General features: G+C 42.3%; 1 protein-coding gene across 3 annotated transcripts in view; it reads left to right on the top strand.

Annotated features, from left to right (window-relative positions):
• Positions 1 to 15,636, top strand: part of ZFPM1 (zinc finger protein, FOG family member 1) — a 110,898-nt gene that overhangs the window by 71,323 nt on the left and 23,939 nt on the right. For all 3 annotated transcript variants that reach the window (XM_075189300.1, XM_075189301.1, XM_075189299.1), the window contains 3 exons: positions 2,628 to 2,768; positions 3,106 to 3,216; positions 6,354 to 6,455. In XM_075189300.1, coding sequence (XP_075045401.1) covers positions 2,642 to 2,768; positions 3,106 to 3,216; positions 6,354 to 6,455 — 340 coding nt within the window. In that variant the 5' untranslated portion in view covers positions 2,628 to 2,641. The remainder of the gene's footprint in view (positions 1 to 2,627; positions 2,769 to 3,105; positions 3,217 to 6,353; positions 6,456 to 15,636) is intronic.

Here is a 15,636-nt window from a genome sequence, read left to right as displayed (position 1 = left end):
GCCTCTGAGGGCAGTTTTTATGCGCTGCTGTTTCCTGGGCAGGAATCTAGACGGGGTGTGAAAATCTTACTATTATGAAAAGCTAAGTAACCCGTCCTCTGCTTGAATTACACAACTGGATATAAATAACTTTCGTTTTAAATGCATCCGTTCTAAGTGGGTTTTTTCTAGATTGTAGGAACAGCATAAATGTAATAAGACTTGGGAGTAGAAACTTGATGATACATATACAAAGGTGGCACTTCTGTAGGTGTAAACTATGGTTGTTTTTGTTAAGTCTGGCTTTAAATCTAGGACTATGGTCTACAACTCCCCCTTATTCAGCTTCATTCTGTCTGATACAGAAACCAGGGTGATTTGTAAAATGCAGGTGTTCCATGTGTACAAATAATCTCTCGTTGTCGGTGTAAAGTTTTGACCGCAGGTCATGTTTTCAGGATTTCTGTCAGTATGAACAGATAATTACTGATCCAGCCAAATTGATTAATTTACCTGTGATAGCTCTTGGGGACTGGATTTGGGCACTTCTGCCTTAAGGTGCAGTTCTTAGTAAAAGTTTGAAGGCACAGTCACCATCAGAAGACCGTTGTAGATGCTTATTGTCAGGGTGGATATGTCTAATTGTAGGTTATTGTGTCCTTCCCCTGTGCCAATTTAATGCCAACTAGCAGAGAAAACCTGTTCCAGTCCCCTAAACAAAGTGCCAGCGTCTCCTCACTCCTGGCAGAAAAAGCGGATCACGTGACCAGCCAGTCGAGGGTTAACTTTATCAGACACCCAGGAGCCTCGCAGCCGTGAACGAAGAAATTAGCTTAACGATGTTACATTTACAAGAGGAGAAAAGCGATTCGTTAGCCGCTGATTGTTTCTTAGCATTATCAGTGCCAACTTTAATTGTGCTGGAACTGAAATTAGCAGAATTAGAAAAATTGCCTGCGCCGGGTCTAGGGGTGGCTTTCTCCACGCTTATTGTTGTCTTCTATGTATAGATTATAGGCCCTTTGTTCTCTCTGCAGAAATATACATGCCTGCAGTCAGGGAACCTCTGAGGTCTGCAGAGAGTGTAGCTGTCAGTATCTCGTCTCCAAAACTTTCACAATACAGTGTGAAGACCTCCGCAGCTACCGTCTGTCCTAATATAACGCTCATAAGCCTGATGGGATATATAGGCCAAACCTCTATTGGAGAAGGACAATAGATGATCGACATTATTATTGGATAGAAGTTGTCTCTCGGCCCATTTCATATAATGGAGCAGCTCCATAAGTTCTACATGATGGAGAATACTACGTATATATAACCATACAGTGTAGGTGCCAGCTTTATGTAAAGTACATATGTGGATTCCCCAAACCCTTACCTCCAGCCTTGTGGCTATTCTTGTTGGATACATTTATTTGCAGCAGTGATGTAAAGGTGGTTCCCCCGGATTAAGTGTTTGAAATTCTGGCCTTACAATGTACTGAGCCAGGGATTTTGGAGGAGGCCTAATATTGATGTCACTGGAGAAAGATTTCTCTCAGCTGACCAAATTCACCAAAACATCTTGGTGCGTTTTTAGCAAATATGAGTGCAAGGATCAGGACAGCCTTTGTGGTAGTTTCTGATATCTTTTAATGTGCATTTGAATAGGATCATCATCATCATCATCATTTATTTATATAGCGCCACTAATTCCGCAGCGCTGTACAGAGAACTCATTCACATCAGTCTCTGCCCCATTGGAGCTTACAGTCTAAATTCCCTAACACACACACACACACACAGACTAGGGTCAATTTGTTAGCAGTCAATTAACCTACCAGTATGTATTTGGATTGTGGGAGGAAACCGGAGCACCCAGAGAAAAACCACACAAACACGGGGAGAACATACAAGCTCCACACAGATAAGGCCATGGTCGGGAATCAAACTCATGACCCCAGTGCTGTGATGCAGTAGTGCTAACCACTAAGCCACCGTGCTGGCCACCTTTATTGTATTCAGTCTTCTTCTTATCCACGTGCACCCTATTTACTAGTCAGTATTTCAGGAGATGAGTGTGATGTGAGGAGGGGAAAGGAAGTAGCAGGAAGTCACAGACTGAGAGTTCTATAATGGAAGGAGCAGGGTCTCCAGCAGCACAGAATAATATATCAGGAGATGAGTGATGTGTTGGCAAGGACAAGGCTCCATGTGACAGGGGCAGTGACATGATGTGAGGAGGGGAATGGAGGCAGCAGGAAGCCACAGACTGAGAGTTATATAATGGAAGGAGCAGGGTCCCCTGGCAGCACAGAGTAGTGATTCCTGTCGCACTGCTGTAGGAAGATTGTAGCGTCAAACTCCCCTCTATTGAAACTAACATCCAACTTATTTTTTAATTAAAAAATTCTTATTATACAACATTTCAGTTGAAAGAAAGTTGTATTATTTAGCTGTGTTTTACCTTCACTGACTGCTCTATATTTATATTTTACAGGATATTTCACATCGATTCATGTCACTTGTATTTTTGGTCTTTTAGTTTTTGTTTTTTTTTATATAAACTTTGCAGTATTTTTTAAAATTTCCTGGCTGAAGTTCATCCTCTCCTGTAATGTGGGCTGAACTGTATTTTCTTGTCTGTTTGTTTTTTTTAAATAAAGGTTCTCTTGGTGAAATGGAAGAAACGGAGGAGAACCTGGCAGTGGAGTCCAACCATTCAGAAAAAGATGGAACCACTTCTGATCTGGAAGAATCGGCAGATTGTGACTCTTCCAGCACATCGTGCAGCGACAGCCCAGGAGGTAACGCCGAGCACATGTTCATATCTTGGGGTGGTATCCAGTAGATCATATATACATTATAGTGAATTACAAGCCCTTGAATCCAGTAATCACTGTTTAACACAGAGTTCATCACCTGCAAATAAATTGTCATTTACATTCTCTTCTGCCTAATCTAAAGTTTTGTGCACATTGTGTCAGTACCTGACAAACTACTTGAAATTCTGTTAAAATTCCCAAGACTATTGAAGTAGATCACGTCACACATTGAGCTGAAAAGTCCCCTGTTTCACAACCAATGTGTTTAACAAAAATCACAAGATTCCCATTGTGATCTGTTATCTTCTCTTATCTGTAGGAGACAGAAGCAGCTCAGTGTCGCAGCCATTGGATCAAGACCTGGGAGAATCCGTGTCGTTGCCAAACTTGTGCCAACTCGCTCAAGTGCCCTCGTCTCCGTGTGTCTCAGGTAATCAAAGTAGATTGCAAGCTTTTTGGGACAGAAATGAACTTTTATCTGACATAGTTACAAGCTGTATCTTCCTGTAGAGAAGTTTTGTGCAACATTCACTCTCCTGTTGGACTGTTCATTGTTCCTGCTCTGAGATGTCAAGGATAAGGGGAGTTATAGTCTGATAACGGACCAATAAAGGGTTACTGTATGGTTGAGTCACTATTATATATTACATTAGCACTATAGCTAGTAAACTGTACCAATTTTGGCATTTTCTTACATTTTTTTATTAAAATTATTTTGGGGTGCTAACATGGGCAGTTTCCTCCATGTCACCCTTTTTATCAGTAGTCAGTTACATTAACTATACATAAATGCACCTTTAGATGACACTTGTAATGTCCATAGCAGGATCACAAGCAGCGTAGATGTTCAGGGCCACACAACAAGGATGCAAGATGGAACATGGATGGGTAATAGTACAAGATGCATGTAACATCATCATTTATTTATATAGCGCCAACATATTCCGTAGCGCTTTACAATTGGGGACAAACACAGTAAACTAATAAACAAACTGGGTGAAACCGACAAAGAGGTGAGAAGGCTGCTCGCAAGCTTACAATCTATGGGACAATGGGAGATTGACACATGAGGTTAAGTCTACATTTTGCATTTCGGCCCAGCCAGACTGCAAAGGTAAAAGTGACTCATAAGCTAAATGATCCCGTCGCACAACAAATTTGGTCAGGGAGTAGTTGTCTTGTGTGAAATTGTGTAACGGGTGGTAATAGGGTAATGTAGTGAGGATAAGAGGGTGGTTGAGGAATATTATAAGCTTGTCTGAAGAGGTGGGTTTTCAGAGACCGCTTGAAAGTTTGTAGACCAGAGAGTCTTATTGTGCGAGGTAGAGAATTCCAGAGAGTGGGTGCAGCCTGAAAAAAGTCCTGGGAATGGAAGGATGTAATGAGGGTGGATGAGAGACGCAGATCATGTGCAGAACGGAGTTGCCGAGTTGGGAGATATTTTGAGACGAGAGGAGATGTGTGTGGTGCAGCCCTGCTGATGGCTTTGTAGGTTAGTAAAAGTATTTTATATTGGATTCGGTGTATGACTTTCCATGCGATGTCTAGAATGGAGAACTGTCTCTAGTGCTATAAGGATATTACAAGCACCAGGAGCCTTCCTCTTCTGTTCACTAACAAAGTGGGGGGAGCGCCCATGTGTATATACCCATAAATAGCAAGTATGGCGCAGATTGGATCATGCATTTATTCTCCGACTGATACTATACACAGCTTTTCACCATTTAATTTTCAGTTCCCAACCACTCCCATTTCTATGATTAGACACTTTTCAGACTTGACGCAAGGCAACCCATAGTATTTGTTAACAAATAAATTAATCTTACATTTTCCATGGAACTATTTTTTTTTTTTTCTCGAGACAGTTTCTTTGTTCCACATGGACCGGTCCTAACACCTGGAGATCCCATCCCTTCTGCCTTATCTTCACTGCAGACAATGAGGTCATGGGGAGGGGCAGCTGTTCCTCTGATATTAATGGAGATATACTATTGTTTAAGTTGCTACAATTCACTCGGTGACATGGCAGGTGTCTGATAATAATCTTATGAACCTTAACACCTTAGCTCTACATTGTATAATGGGCGGATTTTCTGCCCTAGGAAATCCACACCAAATTCAGCAACTGGTTGTTTTGGGGGAACAAATTAAGGCCTCAATTATTAGGAAAGGAAATATTGCAAAACTGTTTAGAGAAACGATCACATACTCCCAGGATGATTGGAAACTGGTGGAGGGACTTGTACAGGACTTAGAGAAGAGTCCAAGAAGGTGGGATTCGCACCATACTCTAGACCACAGCTTGCTGGGTGTAATATCAGGAATTGGGGGTGAGTCTCACTGTTTCATCATGCACTGAGCACAAAGTGGGGGCAGCCGTTTTGTGAACGGTTTCCCATCAATTCTCTAGAGACCAACAATGTTTCCCTTCAATTTTGACCGTTTATATACAGTATTTGTACACTGGGATAAGGTGCTGAAATTAATGAACTTCCCAGCAACAAGACTTTTGTAGTAGTAATTGTGAAATATTCAATATCAATGGAAAGTCAATAGTGACTAATTTAGACCATGTTGCTGCTTTGCTATTTGAAAATCCCTGTTAGAGGGTATTGTTGTTTGTAAGTTTTGGGTGCGGTTTTAATTCCCATCCAGCTGATTTCTAATCAGACTCCAGGATAGCTATTAATAATTCTGACGTGTGCTTATGGGCACTATCGATCCGAGCTGTGGTTATCGTTGCAGTACAATATGCAAACATGCACTTTGTGCAGTAATCAGCAGCACTGTCATAGGCCGATAGGCTTATCACGCCATCTTTAACTGCAGTTAATGGGGAGAATTATTATCAGTCAGTTGCTAGGAATAGAACAAGTGAAAAGCCCAGTCTCTGCTCCTTGTTAACCGTTGAGCTGCTGTATGAAACTGGCGGATCTCCATGGGCTGTGATTGAAAGCACGTAGACCGATCCAAACTGTGTCTGCAGACAAATGGTGAAATAAAAACTAATGGGGACAATACTGGACAGCGATCCACAGCAAAATAATTCTGCAGGATGAGCGGATTCCTTTTTTCTTTTTAAAATAAATAATATGGTGAAGCTCACACAGCCTGTAGCTTTACAGTTGTCATAGAACTACAAGTTCCAGCGTATCCAGATCAGGCCTCGGAGTTCTGAACAGGAAACATTGTTTATATTTTTTCTGCGCCAATCCGTGTTGGTGGTCCTCCGCACCGGACTGGAGACAGGTAATGACAGATGTTACCAGAGACCCCTGCAGATTTACTAATAGGGGGGCCGACACTAGTGAAGGGATTTTGGAAAGTGCATAGTCCCTTTAATTGACTTCAATGACACAATGCCCTCTAGTGATAAACTTATGGTAAATGATAAACTTCCGCTTTGGCTCTACAAGCAAATAACAAACCTCTTTTGTGCACGAGGGTTTCCTTATTCTATTTGCGGGAAAGGGATATTTTTGGTTGTAGTATTTCTTTTTTTAATTTTATTTTTTAAAGTAACCTATAAAGTGATTTTAAGATTGTACTATTTGTTTTCGGATGCAGAGGCCGAGTCTCTGGAGGGTGAGGAAAACCTGAATTTCAAAGCATCTGAAAGTCCCCGGAGTGTGGAGAACGCGGAGATGCCGGAGAGCTGGAACGGTCCAGGTCAGTTTGACAACTCTCTACAATCAGTTCTCAGTGTAGAAGACTTAAGGGCAGTTTAAGAGTCTTTGTCACTTAACATTATCCTCCTGTAAAATGCATCCAGCAATATAAAAATGTGTGAGAGCAATTATTAGACAGATGAGGCCAGTTGTGCATCGACGGGAACCTCTCGTCCCCAATCGTTTGGTAGTATATTTCACTGGCTGATCAGAGGTTAACATCAAAGTAATTTACTCGGCCCCCACCTGGCTTTTTGGAACAGGTATTAATAGAGTCCTGACAAGGTGTGGTCCCCTGGAATACTGGTAATTACTGTTGTGGTAATTCCTGCCTCTGATTGGTCAGTGCAATAAACAGTCGAAATTCCAGGGAGAAAGTTCCTACTGACTCATAAGTGATATTTTAAGGATACTAATGTGTGTGGAAAGGATAGGTCACCTTTAAAAGAGCACTATTGCTTGTATGAAAGACTGAACTTTTAGGAAAGCTCATAACAGGACATAAACAGAGAGTGGCTTCCTTTTCTGCCCAATAGGAAGTCAGTAGGTCACTGTAACGATACTTGCTTAAAAGGGACAAGTCCTATTTCAGATAGGTTTAGTTTTATATTTTAAACACAAAATAATGATGTGCGCTGTGTTATTTGCTAAATAAATTATCCCTATGCTTTGACACAATGGTGTATCCTATTGTAACGTGGAGTACGTAGACTTCCTGAGGTGTTTCAGGGATACTAGTAGCGTACAGTACGCAGTGTGACGGGCCTGCTCTGGGATCCTGCAGGATCACATAAACAAGAAGTGAACGTTCAGATAGGAAATAGGTGGCACGTACACAGCAGGATACAGCGTTCAGACAATTGTAATAGGTAATACCGGTCACCCATATAAATCTGTATGTGTAAGAACAGGCTTAGGTCACCGTTCTTACCCTGGGGATTATTCCTCTTTCCCAAACTGCTGCTTGTGTTGACATGGAGAGGGATGTCCACTGTATACTATGTGAATTAGCAACGTGTGATGGGAGCTGGCAGGATTTTAGTGTTATAGTGATTTTTTTTGGGCAGTGTGTTGTCAACCTCGGGCTCATTATAAAAGACCCCATTGCAGACTGATGGTAGATATCCATTCAGTTTTGACACGTGAATCATGCACTTATTTAAACGGAGAGTGGTAACCTCTGGCTGTGAAGTGGTTGTGGGACAGCAAGTCCCAGCATGCTCTTCTAGCCTGGCAGTCAAAGCATGCTGGGATTAACCACTTTGGTTTTTTGTCATTCTTCTGTGCAAGAGCCACTTGGCCGCCCCTAGAACCTCGCCTGCTGTGCCCAATCCCTTCCGCTCCTGATCTGATTGGTAGGGTCACATGGTGCACACAATCTGCACTCAATTGATGACTAATCTGACACATGCAAAGGTCAGTAGATTAGCTAATCGCCTGTGTTGATTAATTGCTGATGAGAGATGCTGTGTGGTAGATTTCCATTGGCACTTTCAGTGTTAAAACACCCAGCAGCCTATCGCACTAATACACACCCGTGTAAACATGTGAGCCGATGTGATTACATAGTGATATTTACTTGTAGAAATGTCACAGACACAAACATTACAAGCATCAAAAACTCCTTACACATCAGGACGCGGGATTCTGCCCTACACTCCTCTGTGGGCTTGAGCCGGGTCAGAACATAAGAATAGTCCAATTTAAAGTCGCTCTAAAATCGTATAAATTAGCAAAGCGCTTATGGCGCATACTGCGGAGGCTGAATCAACATTTCGCATGTAGCCAGGATCTCTGGCCCTTGGTGCTGTTTGGCTGCTGCTTTATAGCTGCCAAGTGTGGTCTCCCCTGATATGTACAGAGCCAGACAGCGCCATAGGTCCATCATCTATGACAGTGCCAGCTGGCAGTTCAGGGACGCTGTGTAATGTCTGCGTTGTGAATTTGTATCACTTTTTATCATCTGTTCCAAATGTAAATAACAGAAAACACAAACTTACGTCTAGAGACTTTATACCCAAACATTCTTTATTTAATAAACATATTTTCTTTGCTTTAGGCCAGAGAGGAGGGAGTCTGGATTTACCTTTAAAGAGGAACTATCACCCCAATGTATTTTTTAATTCTTATCACTCCATTAACAAGATGCCTTTGCAATTGTTCTTTTTGGGCTACATTCTGGTGGAAATAAAGTACTTAATAAAGCTGTTTTTTAACTACTTCTAAATATCTGTAGAAGATTTACAACAAGTTTTATTAAGTAAATGGGACAAGGGAGTAATTAGGATTTACAGTCTTCCTGCCCTACTCAGTCTGACTCATTCAGTACAGCAGTCCTTGGCAGCCAGTCAGGAGTTGTCAGACTCCTGTTATATTCTCCAGTACACTCATCCCTCAGTGCTGCACGTTTAAATGCTGGATTTCAACCATAGTAAAGCAGAAAATTAAACAATTTAGTATTTAATTATCAATTGTTTGCTATGAATTAAAAATATGTTGGATATCTCTAATTATGCTATTGGATCTCCATAAATCCAGTAGCAGAATTATTGAGGTTCAACTAGGACTGTGCTTGTTAAACACGGCCATTCTCCTCTGGGTGATGCAGAAAAGTTGAATTTAGATTCACTATCTACAGCAGAGGTGTCCAAACTCAGTCCTTAAGAGCTACCAACAGGTCATGTTTTCAGGATTTCTGTCTATAGAAACAGGTGGGATAATTCCTGACCCAACCAAATAGATTAACTCACATGTGCATGAGTAAAGAAATCCTGAAAGCATGGACTGTTGGTAGCCCCTGAGGACTGCGTTTGGATACCTCTGATCTTCAGGCTTATTATGACTAGGCTTCTACACCTTCTCTGTTTATTTTTTATTTTAATTATTTTAAATACTGGTACAGCATTTTCTGTATGTGTAGTAGGTTGTATACTGAAAGTAACCTCCAGCCTAAGTGAGCATGGCAGGATACTAACTGGGATCCTGGTGGGTGCAGTGGTCTTTCTCCTCTATGAGATGGACATCCCCCCAGCCCCCTGCTTTGTCAATGTAAGAGATATTTCCCTATCGGCTGCCTTCAGCCTGCCTCTGTTCCGGTAATTGGAGTGTTATTAATTTCTGTCCTCCGCTCACACATACCCTAGTGATAGGCATTCTATCTGCTTCTCTGCAGACCACACTTATCAGGGACAGTTCTGGTGAAAAGGGGACAGGAGGAAATAAAGGAGAAACAATCATTTTTATTTTTATCATCTGCCTCCTCTGTACATGAGCAGTGTACAGTCACGTGGGCCGCCAGCTGCGGATTAGTGCTCGTAAAGAAATGTTCATTTTTAGTCTTTTGTCTTTTTCAGGTTTGCAACATGACTTGAAAAGAAAACACCGTTTATAAGCAGAACATATCGTTACATTAGTTATGTTTTTTTTTAATAAATTCTGCTTAGAGCATAGATTGTCAGCTCTTGGGAGCAGGGAGCACTTTCCTCCACTTATGCTCTCTATCTGTCTGGTATTATTGTTCCCAAATGTACGTCAGAGGGAGGCATTTTTTGAGGGTTGAGCTCATTGTTTTGGGAATGCAGCCAATCAATTCACTACAAAGCTATGACATCATCAGCGATTACTTTGCCTTCATTGTGTGCGGACGGCAAGCACCCAGCCATGAATGAGAGATATTCTCTCACAGCTGAGATAACCATCCATAGACTTTATTGAGATCTAGACTTTGATGAAAATCTGTATCTGAGATGGGAAGTTCCCTTGTTTCAGTAAAAACTACTTTTTTTTTCTATATTTTTTTAAATAACAGATTTGAGTGTAAGTGATGTGTAGCTGCAGTTCCTCCGTCCGTGCCCCGTACAGAGATACGCGCCGTGGTTGGCAGCCAGTGGATTACTTTACAGAAACCCCCTTTGCGGATATGTTAACAGTCTGCCCCCTCCTTTGTCTGCCCTGCTCTCCTGCCTCCTCGCATTGAGCCTGTGCTGAATAATTTAGGCTCAGATTGCTATCTCCATCCCATAGTGTTCTCCATCTCGGGAGCAGCCACGGGATCCCTGCTGTTTGCATTGCACAGCTTGTAAAACATGTCCAGAATCTTGCACAACGCCGACTTAGGTGACATTTGTGGGGAGAGAGTTATCGGATACAAGCCGCGACTTTTCTCCTTTCTACTTGGCAGATAGGTGACCACCGCTCGGTGCCCCTACATGTTCCTATACATCTGGGTGGATGAACCTCGTCCCCTCCATATTACAGCATTGCCGCTCTGAGATCTTATTCTATTTTTATTTGTGTCTCTGGGCCATTGTTTTGGAACCCCAAACGATTCTGTTCCCAATTGAAAGTATTACATATGACCTGTAGGACACCCGAAAAACAGATTTTGAGAACCCACTTGGGGTCGTGACCCATAGATCGCGCTCCTCTGTCCTAGGTTGGTTTTCAATCATGTTGTTGAAATTTTACCAAACTTGAGGGGTACAGAAACCAAATGGAGAAGGGTACATAGTGGGGAATGAACCCCATATCAGTCAGATCAGCCAGAACAATATGTACCCTCAGTAACGCCATTAGGGATGTAAGGTTGTGCTGGTTCTAAGGTTAGTGAGCTGCTGGTCTGGGTGTGTGATCCTGGAGGAGGTAGCAGTGGGGCAGCTCCATACCAAGGGTGAGCTGCACCTTGGAGATTACGTTTAAGAGTTGGGGGAGTTTTTCTGTTTGAAAAAATTTCAAGAACTCGCATCTCCTAATATCTTAGAAGGAAGTCTTGTCATACTGGGTCAGCTGATGTTTTTTAGATCCATTACAAGATATTTTTGTGTTTATCATGCATATATTATAATGTGCTTTGATATATTGTCTGTGTTATATAATGTGACACTTATTAGCTAATATCCCCTCTATGTCCTGCCAGTGCCCACGGATGGGCTCACTGTCTCTGGTCCAGTCTATACAGCGCTGGTTGTGAGCACTGCGTACTGTCCACAGAGCATATATACAGGTAACATTCTGTAGGACACTGATATTATCTCTGTCTCTGGATTACTTAAAGTTCTTTTTTTGTGTGTGTATATATAAACCTTCAGATAAGTTATAAAGTGTGTGGTCTTGTACATGCTGCTACCTGCTCTTTAGCGATGTCTTATTAGCATTGGACAGTTGTTTGTTTTTGTTATCCGGAAATATGACCCAATTTGTCTGTTCTTCCTGTGTCAGAGCAGCTTTGTGTCATGTCCTGACCAATCACACAGTCAGATGAAGGTGTGAACCCCCTTTGGGTTGACTTTGTTTTCTCTTCTCCTAAAGCGCCGTCTGGACGTCCCCTTTTCCCTCAGTAGCACAGATTCATCGTTCAATCTTTACTCCGCTTTGTTTTTATCAGAGATGCCACTTACATGAGTAATAGTGCGGATAAATCCTGGCACTGCCAATGTCTCAGCCAGCTCCAATCCTCCAAGAAAGAAGCCCGTTGTTCTCTGTCTGTTCTTAATACAAAATGAACAAAAACCCCCAGAGGGTTTGTAAGGTGCCAGCCAAAACCAACCGTGTGACCCGAGCCAGCAGTACGCTCGTTAGACGACACCAACTGCAGCAGCGTCCTGTCCCAGACTGAGCCGGTGAAGGTGTTTAGGTCTATGGGGGGAGTCTGAGAAAGCTCTTAGTCCGTGACAAATGTGTAACACAAACAAACGTAATCGGTTACACAAGATTTATATAAAGCTATTACAGTATAGACCAGGGATATGCAGAATTGTTGCTGGCATTATATTCATGAGACCATAAAACACATACCCATAAATATAGGAGTCATTGGTGCCATCACTGTCTGTGGGATGGTTTTAGTCTGCTCCTCATAGACAGCAAAAGCATCAGCAACACCTGCATGTCCCTTACTTGGCTGTTTTCCCACGAAAAGTCAGGTCTGAGTAACTCGGATGCCGATTTCATAGTTATCTGGTTTTAAATTGTTGTTCAGGCATCGTACATCTGGATCACACAGGTACTGTAGCCATATGGAGCTTCCAATAATATTCTTCCTACCTGGATTGAATCTGCCGCAGAGCATAAGTAGAACATTTTAATACACAAGTGACATCAATATATGTAAAACAATGTATATAGTCACTTAGATATAGAGCGTAGCGATAGTGTTCCCTAATGGATGTATCACTGTCAGCGCAGTACAACTAGATATCAGGATCACCTTGTAAACTATCTCTCCTTAAACTGCAATGTGTGTATTATAAGGACCAATGTAAAATATAAGGATATTAGTCACCTGAGTTCTGGGACCTGTCTAGAAGTACTTAGTCTGCAGGGATGGAGTAGGGGGTGGTAGACAGACGCGTGTGAGGCGCACAGTTGCTGATAAATGGCGTATTCACACACTACAGTGTATATACAGTGGCGTTAGATCTCAGCCTTCCAGGAGCTCTGGGGTTAAATTTATAATGTCACATTCAGCAAGACAAGTTGAGGCTGGGAATAAAAAAAAAAAAAAACAACTAACTGAATTTTTATCTTTGGAATGACCTTGTTTGCTGGAGGGGTTTGACTGCTTAAAATTCTGATATGCAAATAGCTGATAACTATAATCTATAATCCTCAACTTGGGAGCATTTACAGATGTAGGACTGTTTTTAATTTACTTTTATAAATTGATGAGCAAACTGTTCCCTGAAACCACCCCCCCCCCCACTACCCCTCACACACTACCCCTCACACACTACCCCTCACACACTACCCCCGCCCCCACTACCCCTCACACACTACCCCTCACACACTACCCCTCACACACTACCCCTCACACACTACCCCTCACACACTACCCCAACCCTAAACCTCACCTACAAATTCACTGATAAGTTTCCACTCGACACGTGCTGCAATGTAACTAATTTCTCCTATATGATTCATGTATTGAATAAGTAAAATAATTCTGGTTCCCTTCCATGAACCATGGTAATGTAACTGCATCTCTGTATGAATCCTGCAGCCTCCACCACTTGGGCCTCACGAGAAGCTGCCGAGTGCTCGGCTGGATAAATGGACCTGTGATACCTTTAGCTATAGTTGACCCAATGTGTTGGTCTCCAGTTTTGCCCCCACTGTATCTGGCAGATTTAGACCATCCACGACCAAGACAAGTAGCTGCTTTACAGGAACCAGCTGGCAGAGGTCGGGGTCCTGCTGTACTGATACCTGAAGGGGAAGAGAATATTGAACATTAAAAATAATTAGGTGAACATCTCCTTACGGGGTTGTCTGTTTTATTTCTAACCCTGTATGGACTCCTTCGTGAAGACATTCAATGTATCTGTATTCCACCCGGCCTTTTATTGGTTATCTGTAAGGCCTTGTACCCGCTAGCTTCAAACAAACATGTATTTATTACTAGTATAACGCCTGTAAACTGGGGTGACACTGGAACCAATTGTTTCCGATGTCACTATACCCTCTCGCGTCTATTCTTGCGATAAGGAACACAAAGGATTTTCAGGTGCTGCCGTCGCCGTTTTTTTGCTTTCCACGAAAGCACTGAGGTCAATGCAGCGTCCTCTATGGACCTCCCTGAACTCACGTACAAGCGTTCGTTGACCACCGCATTCCTTTACGTTTCACATCCGCTGTCGCTGGCATTTAAACTTGGTCGTTCAAGCACCAGTGGGTACCTGTCCTAAAGCTCATGGTTCAATAAAAACAGTAAGAGTAAACCGGTACTTTATAACGTGATGTTAAAGGGGTCACTTCTGTCCTCTCTAGAGCCGATGCAGCCCTCTGCTATCTTATCTGTAGGGAGAAGTTTCTGCTCCTTCACGGCCTCCAGCAGCTGTAGGGAGGGTACAATTGATCTTTTTCTCTTTTCTTTCTTTTAATGATCCATTTTCCACCCTTTTTACTATGCTTTAATTAAATCTATTTTAATGCTCCGTCTTGTCCCTTTTTATGGACACTTTGTTATTTTGCCTGGAAGCATAAAAATTAAAAGTTCATTACTGCGCGAGGGGCCGAGATGTTATCAGGACACGTTTCCATTGGCAGGGAAGGAGGAATTGCTGCAGATAACTGGGCCACGGGTTGCTCCCTGTGTGCCAGGGTGCCAGCGTTACAGCTTCCTCGCAGGCTTCTACTAGATTTATTGGACGGCTCTGCACATAATTCACAAACTTTGTACACAAGCTTTCCAAGTTTCATGCATACACCCGGGTAACGGTCTCCTGGGCTTCATTAACAACACATAAGTGCTTTAAAGGAACAGTAAAAACAAATTCTTCTACAGCAAACAAGCAGTGCCTTTATAATAAGGTATTTTAGCCTAAACGCCTTGTCATCTGGTCATTCGGCGAGAAAGCAATAAAACTGGATCTGTCAAGTTTTACCAAAGATCTGGTCCCCAGGTGATCACAACGGAGCAACGATTCTTTTGGCCGATGTACACGTACAGCAAAGCGGTCATCACCTATTATCCTCATGAAAATTAAAATAAGATCAGACACACGGAACAATTTAGGGTCCGTTTGGTAGTTGTAGAAATTGCCACATGTTGTCAGCCTTAGGACAATGATTGGATATTCCAAGTGTGCCAATATAACCTTTTTATAGGACAACTAGGAATAGTTTTTATTGACATTTCCCTCCCACTAGCGGAACAGTGATGTCCCAATATCTGAGAAGTCGTCTCTCCCATTATTCTGCTCCTTGTTACACACATTTATTGAATTGGATGTGCGACCTAGTCTGGCCACAAGGGTAACCTAACACCCGGCTTAAATGAGGATCACAGTGTCCCCTAACAGAGAACTGTGCTATTTATAAATACAATATAACATAGCTGCATGCCGACACATTGGTTGGTCTGGTAATATGACGTCCTCTGTAGACCGTGACACGAGTGTCGGAATCATCATCCAAATGGTGGAAGCACCAATAATTCTGTGACTTATAGATTTTGTTAACGGCTTGTGGAATGGTTATCGAGAGTGTCATCTGTTTGAGAATAGTTTTAGCCTTTGTTTTAAACTAGGCACCATTGTAACTGTTAATACTTATCAGAAGTTATCGAGGTGTCAAGGAGCAGCCAGGTTTCTAGACTACAGATCGCCATTGAGGTGGCTCTTTCATTGCTGTGTTCTACGTCCACACAAGTAGGGAATAGAGAGTGGCTTCTTGTTGTCTGGTTC

This window comes from Mixophyes fleayi, chromosome 10 (assembly GCF_038048845.1).
Source record: "Mixophyes fleayi isolate aMixFle1 chromosome 10, aMixFle1.hap1, whole genome shotgun sequence".
NCBI classification, from domain to species: Eukaryota; Metazoa; Chordata; class Amphibia; order Anura; family Limnodynastidae; genus Mixophyes; species Mixophyes fleayi.
The sequence above is the reverse complement of the archived record's forward strand: the minus strand, read 5'-3'. Positions and strand labels throughout refer to the sequence as shown.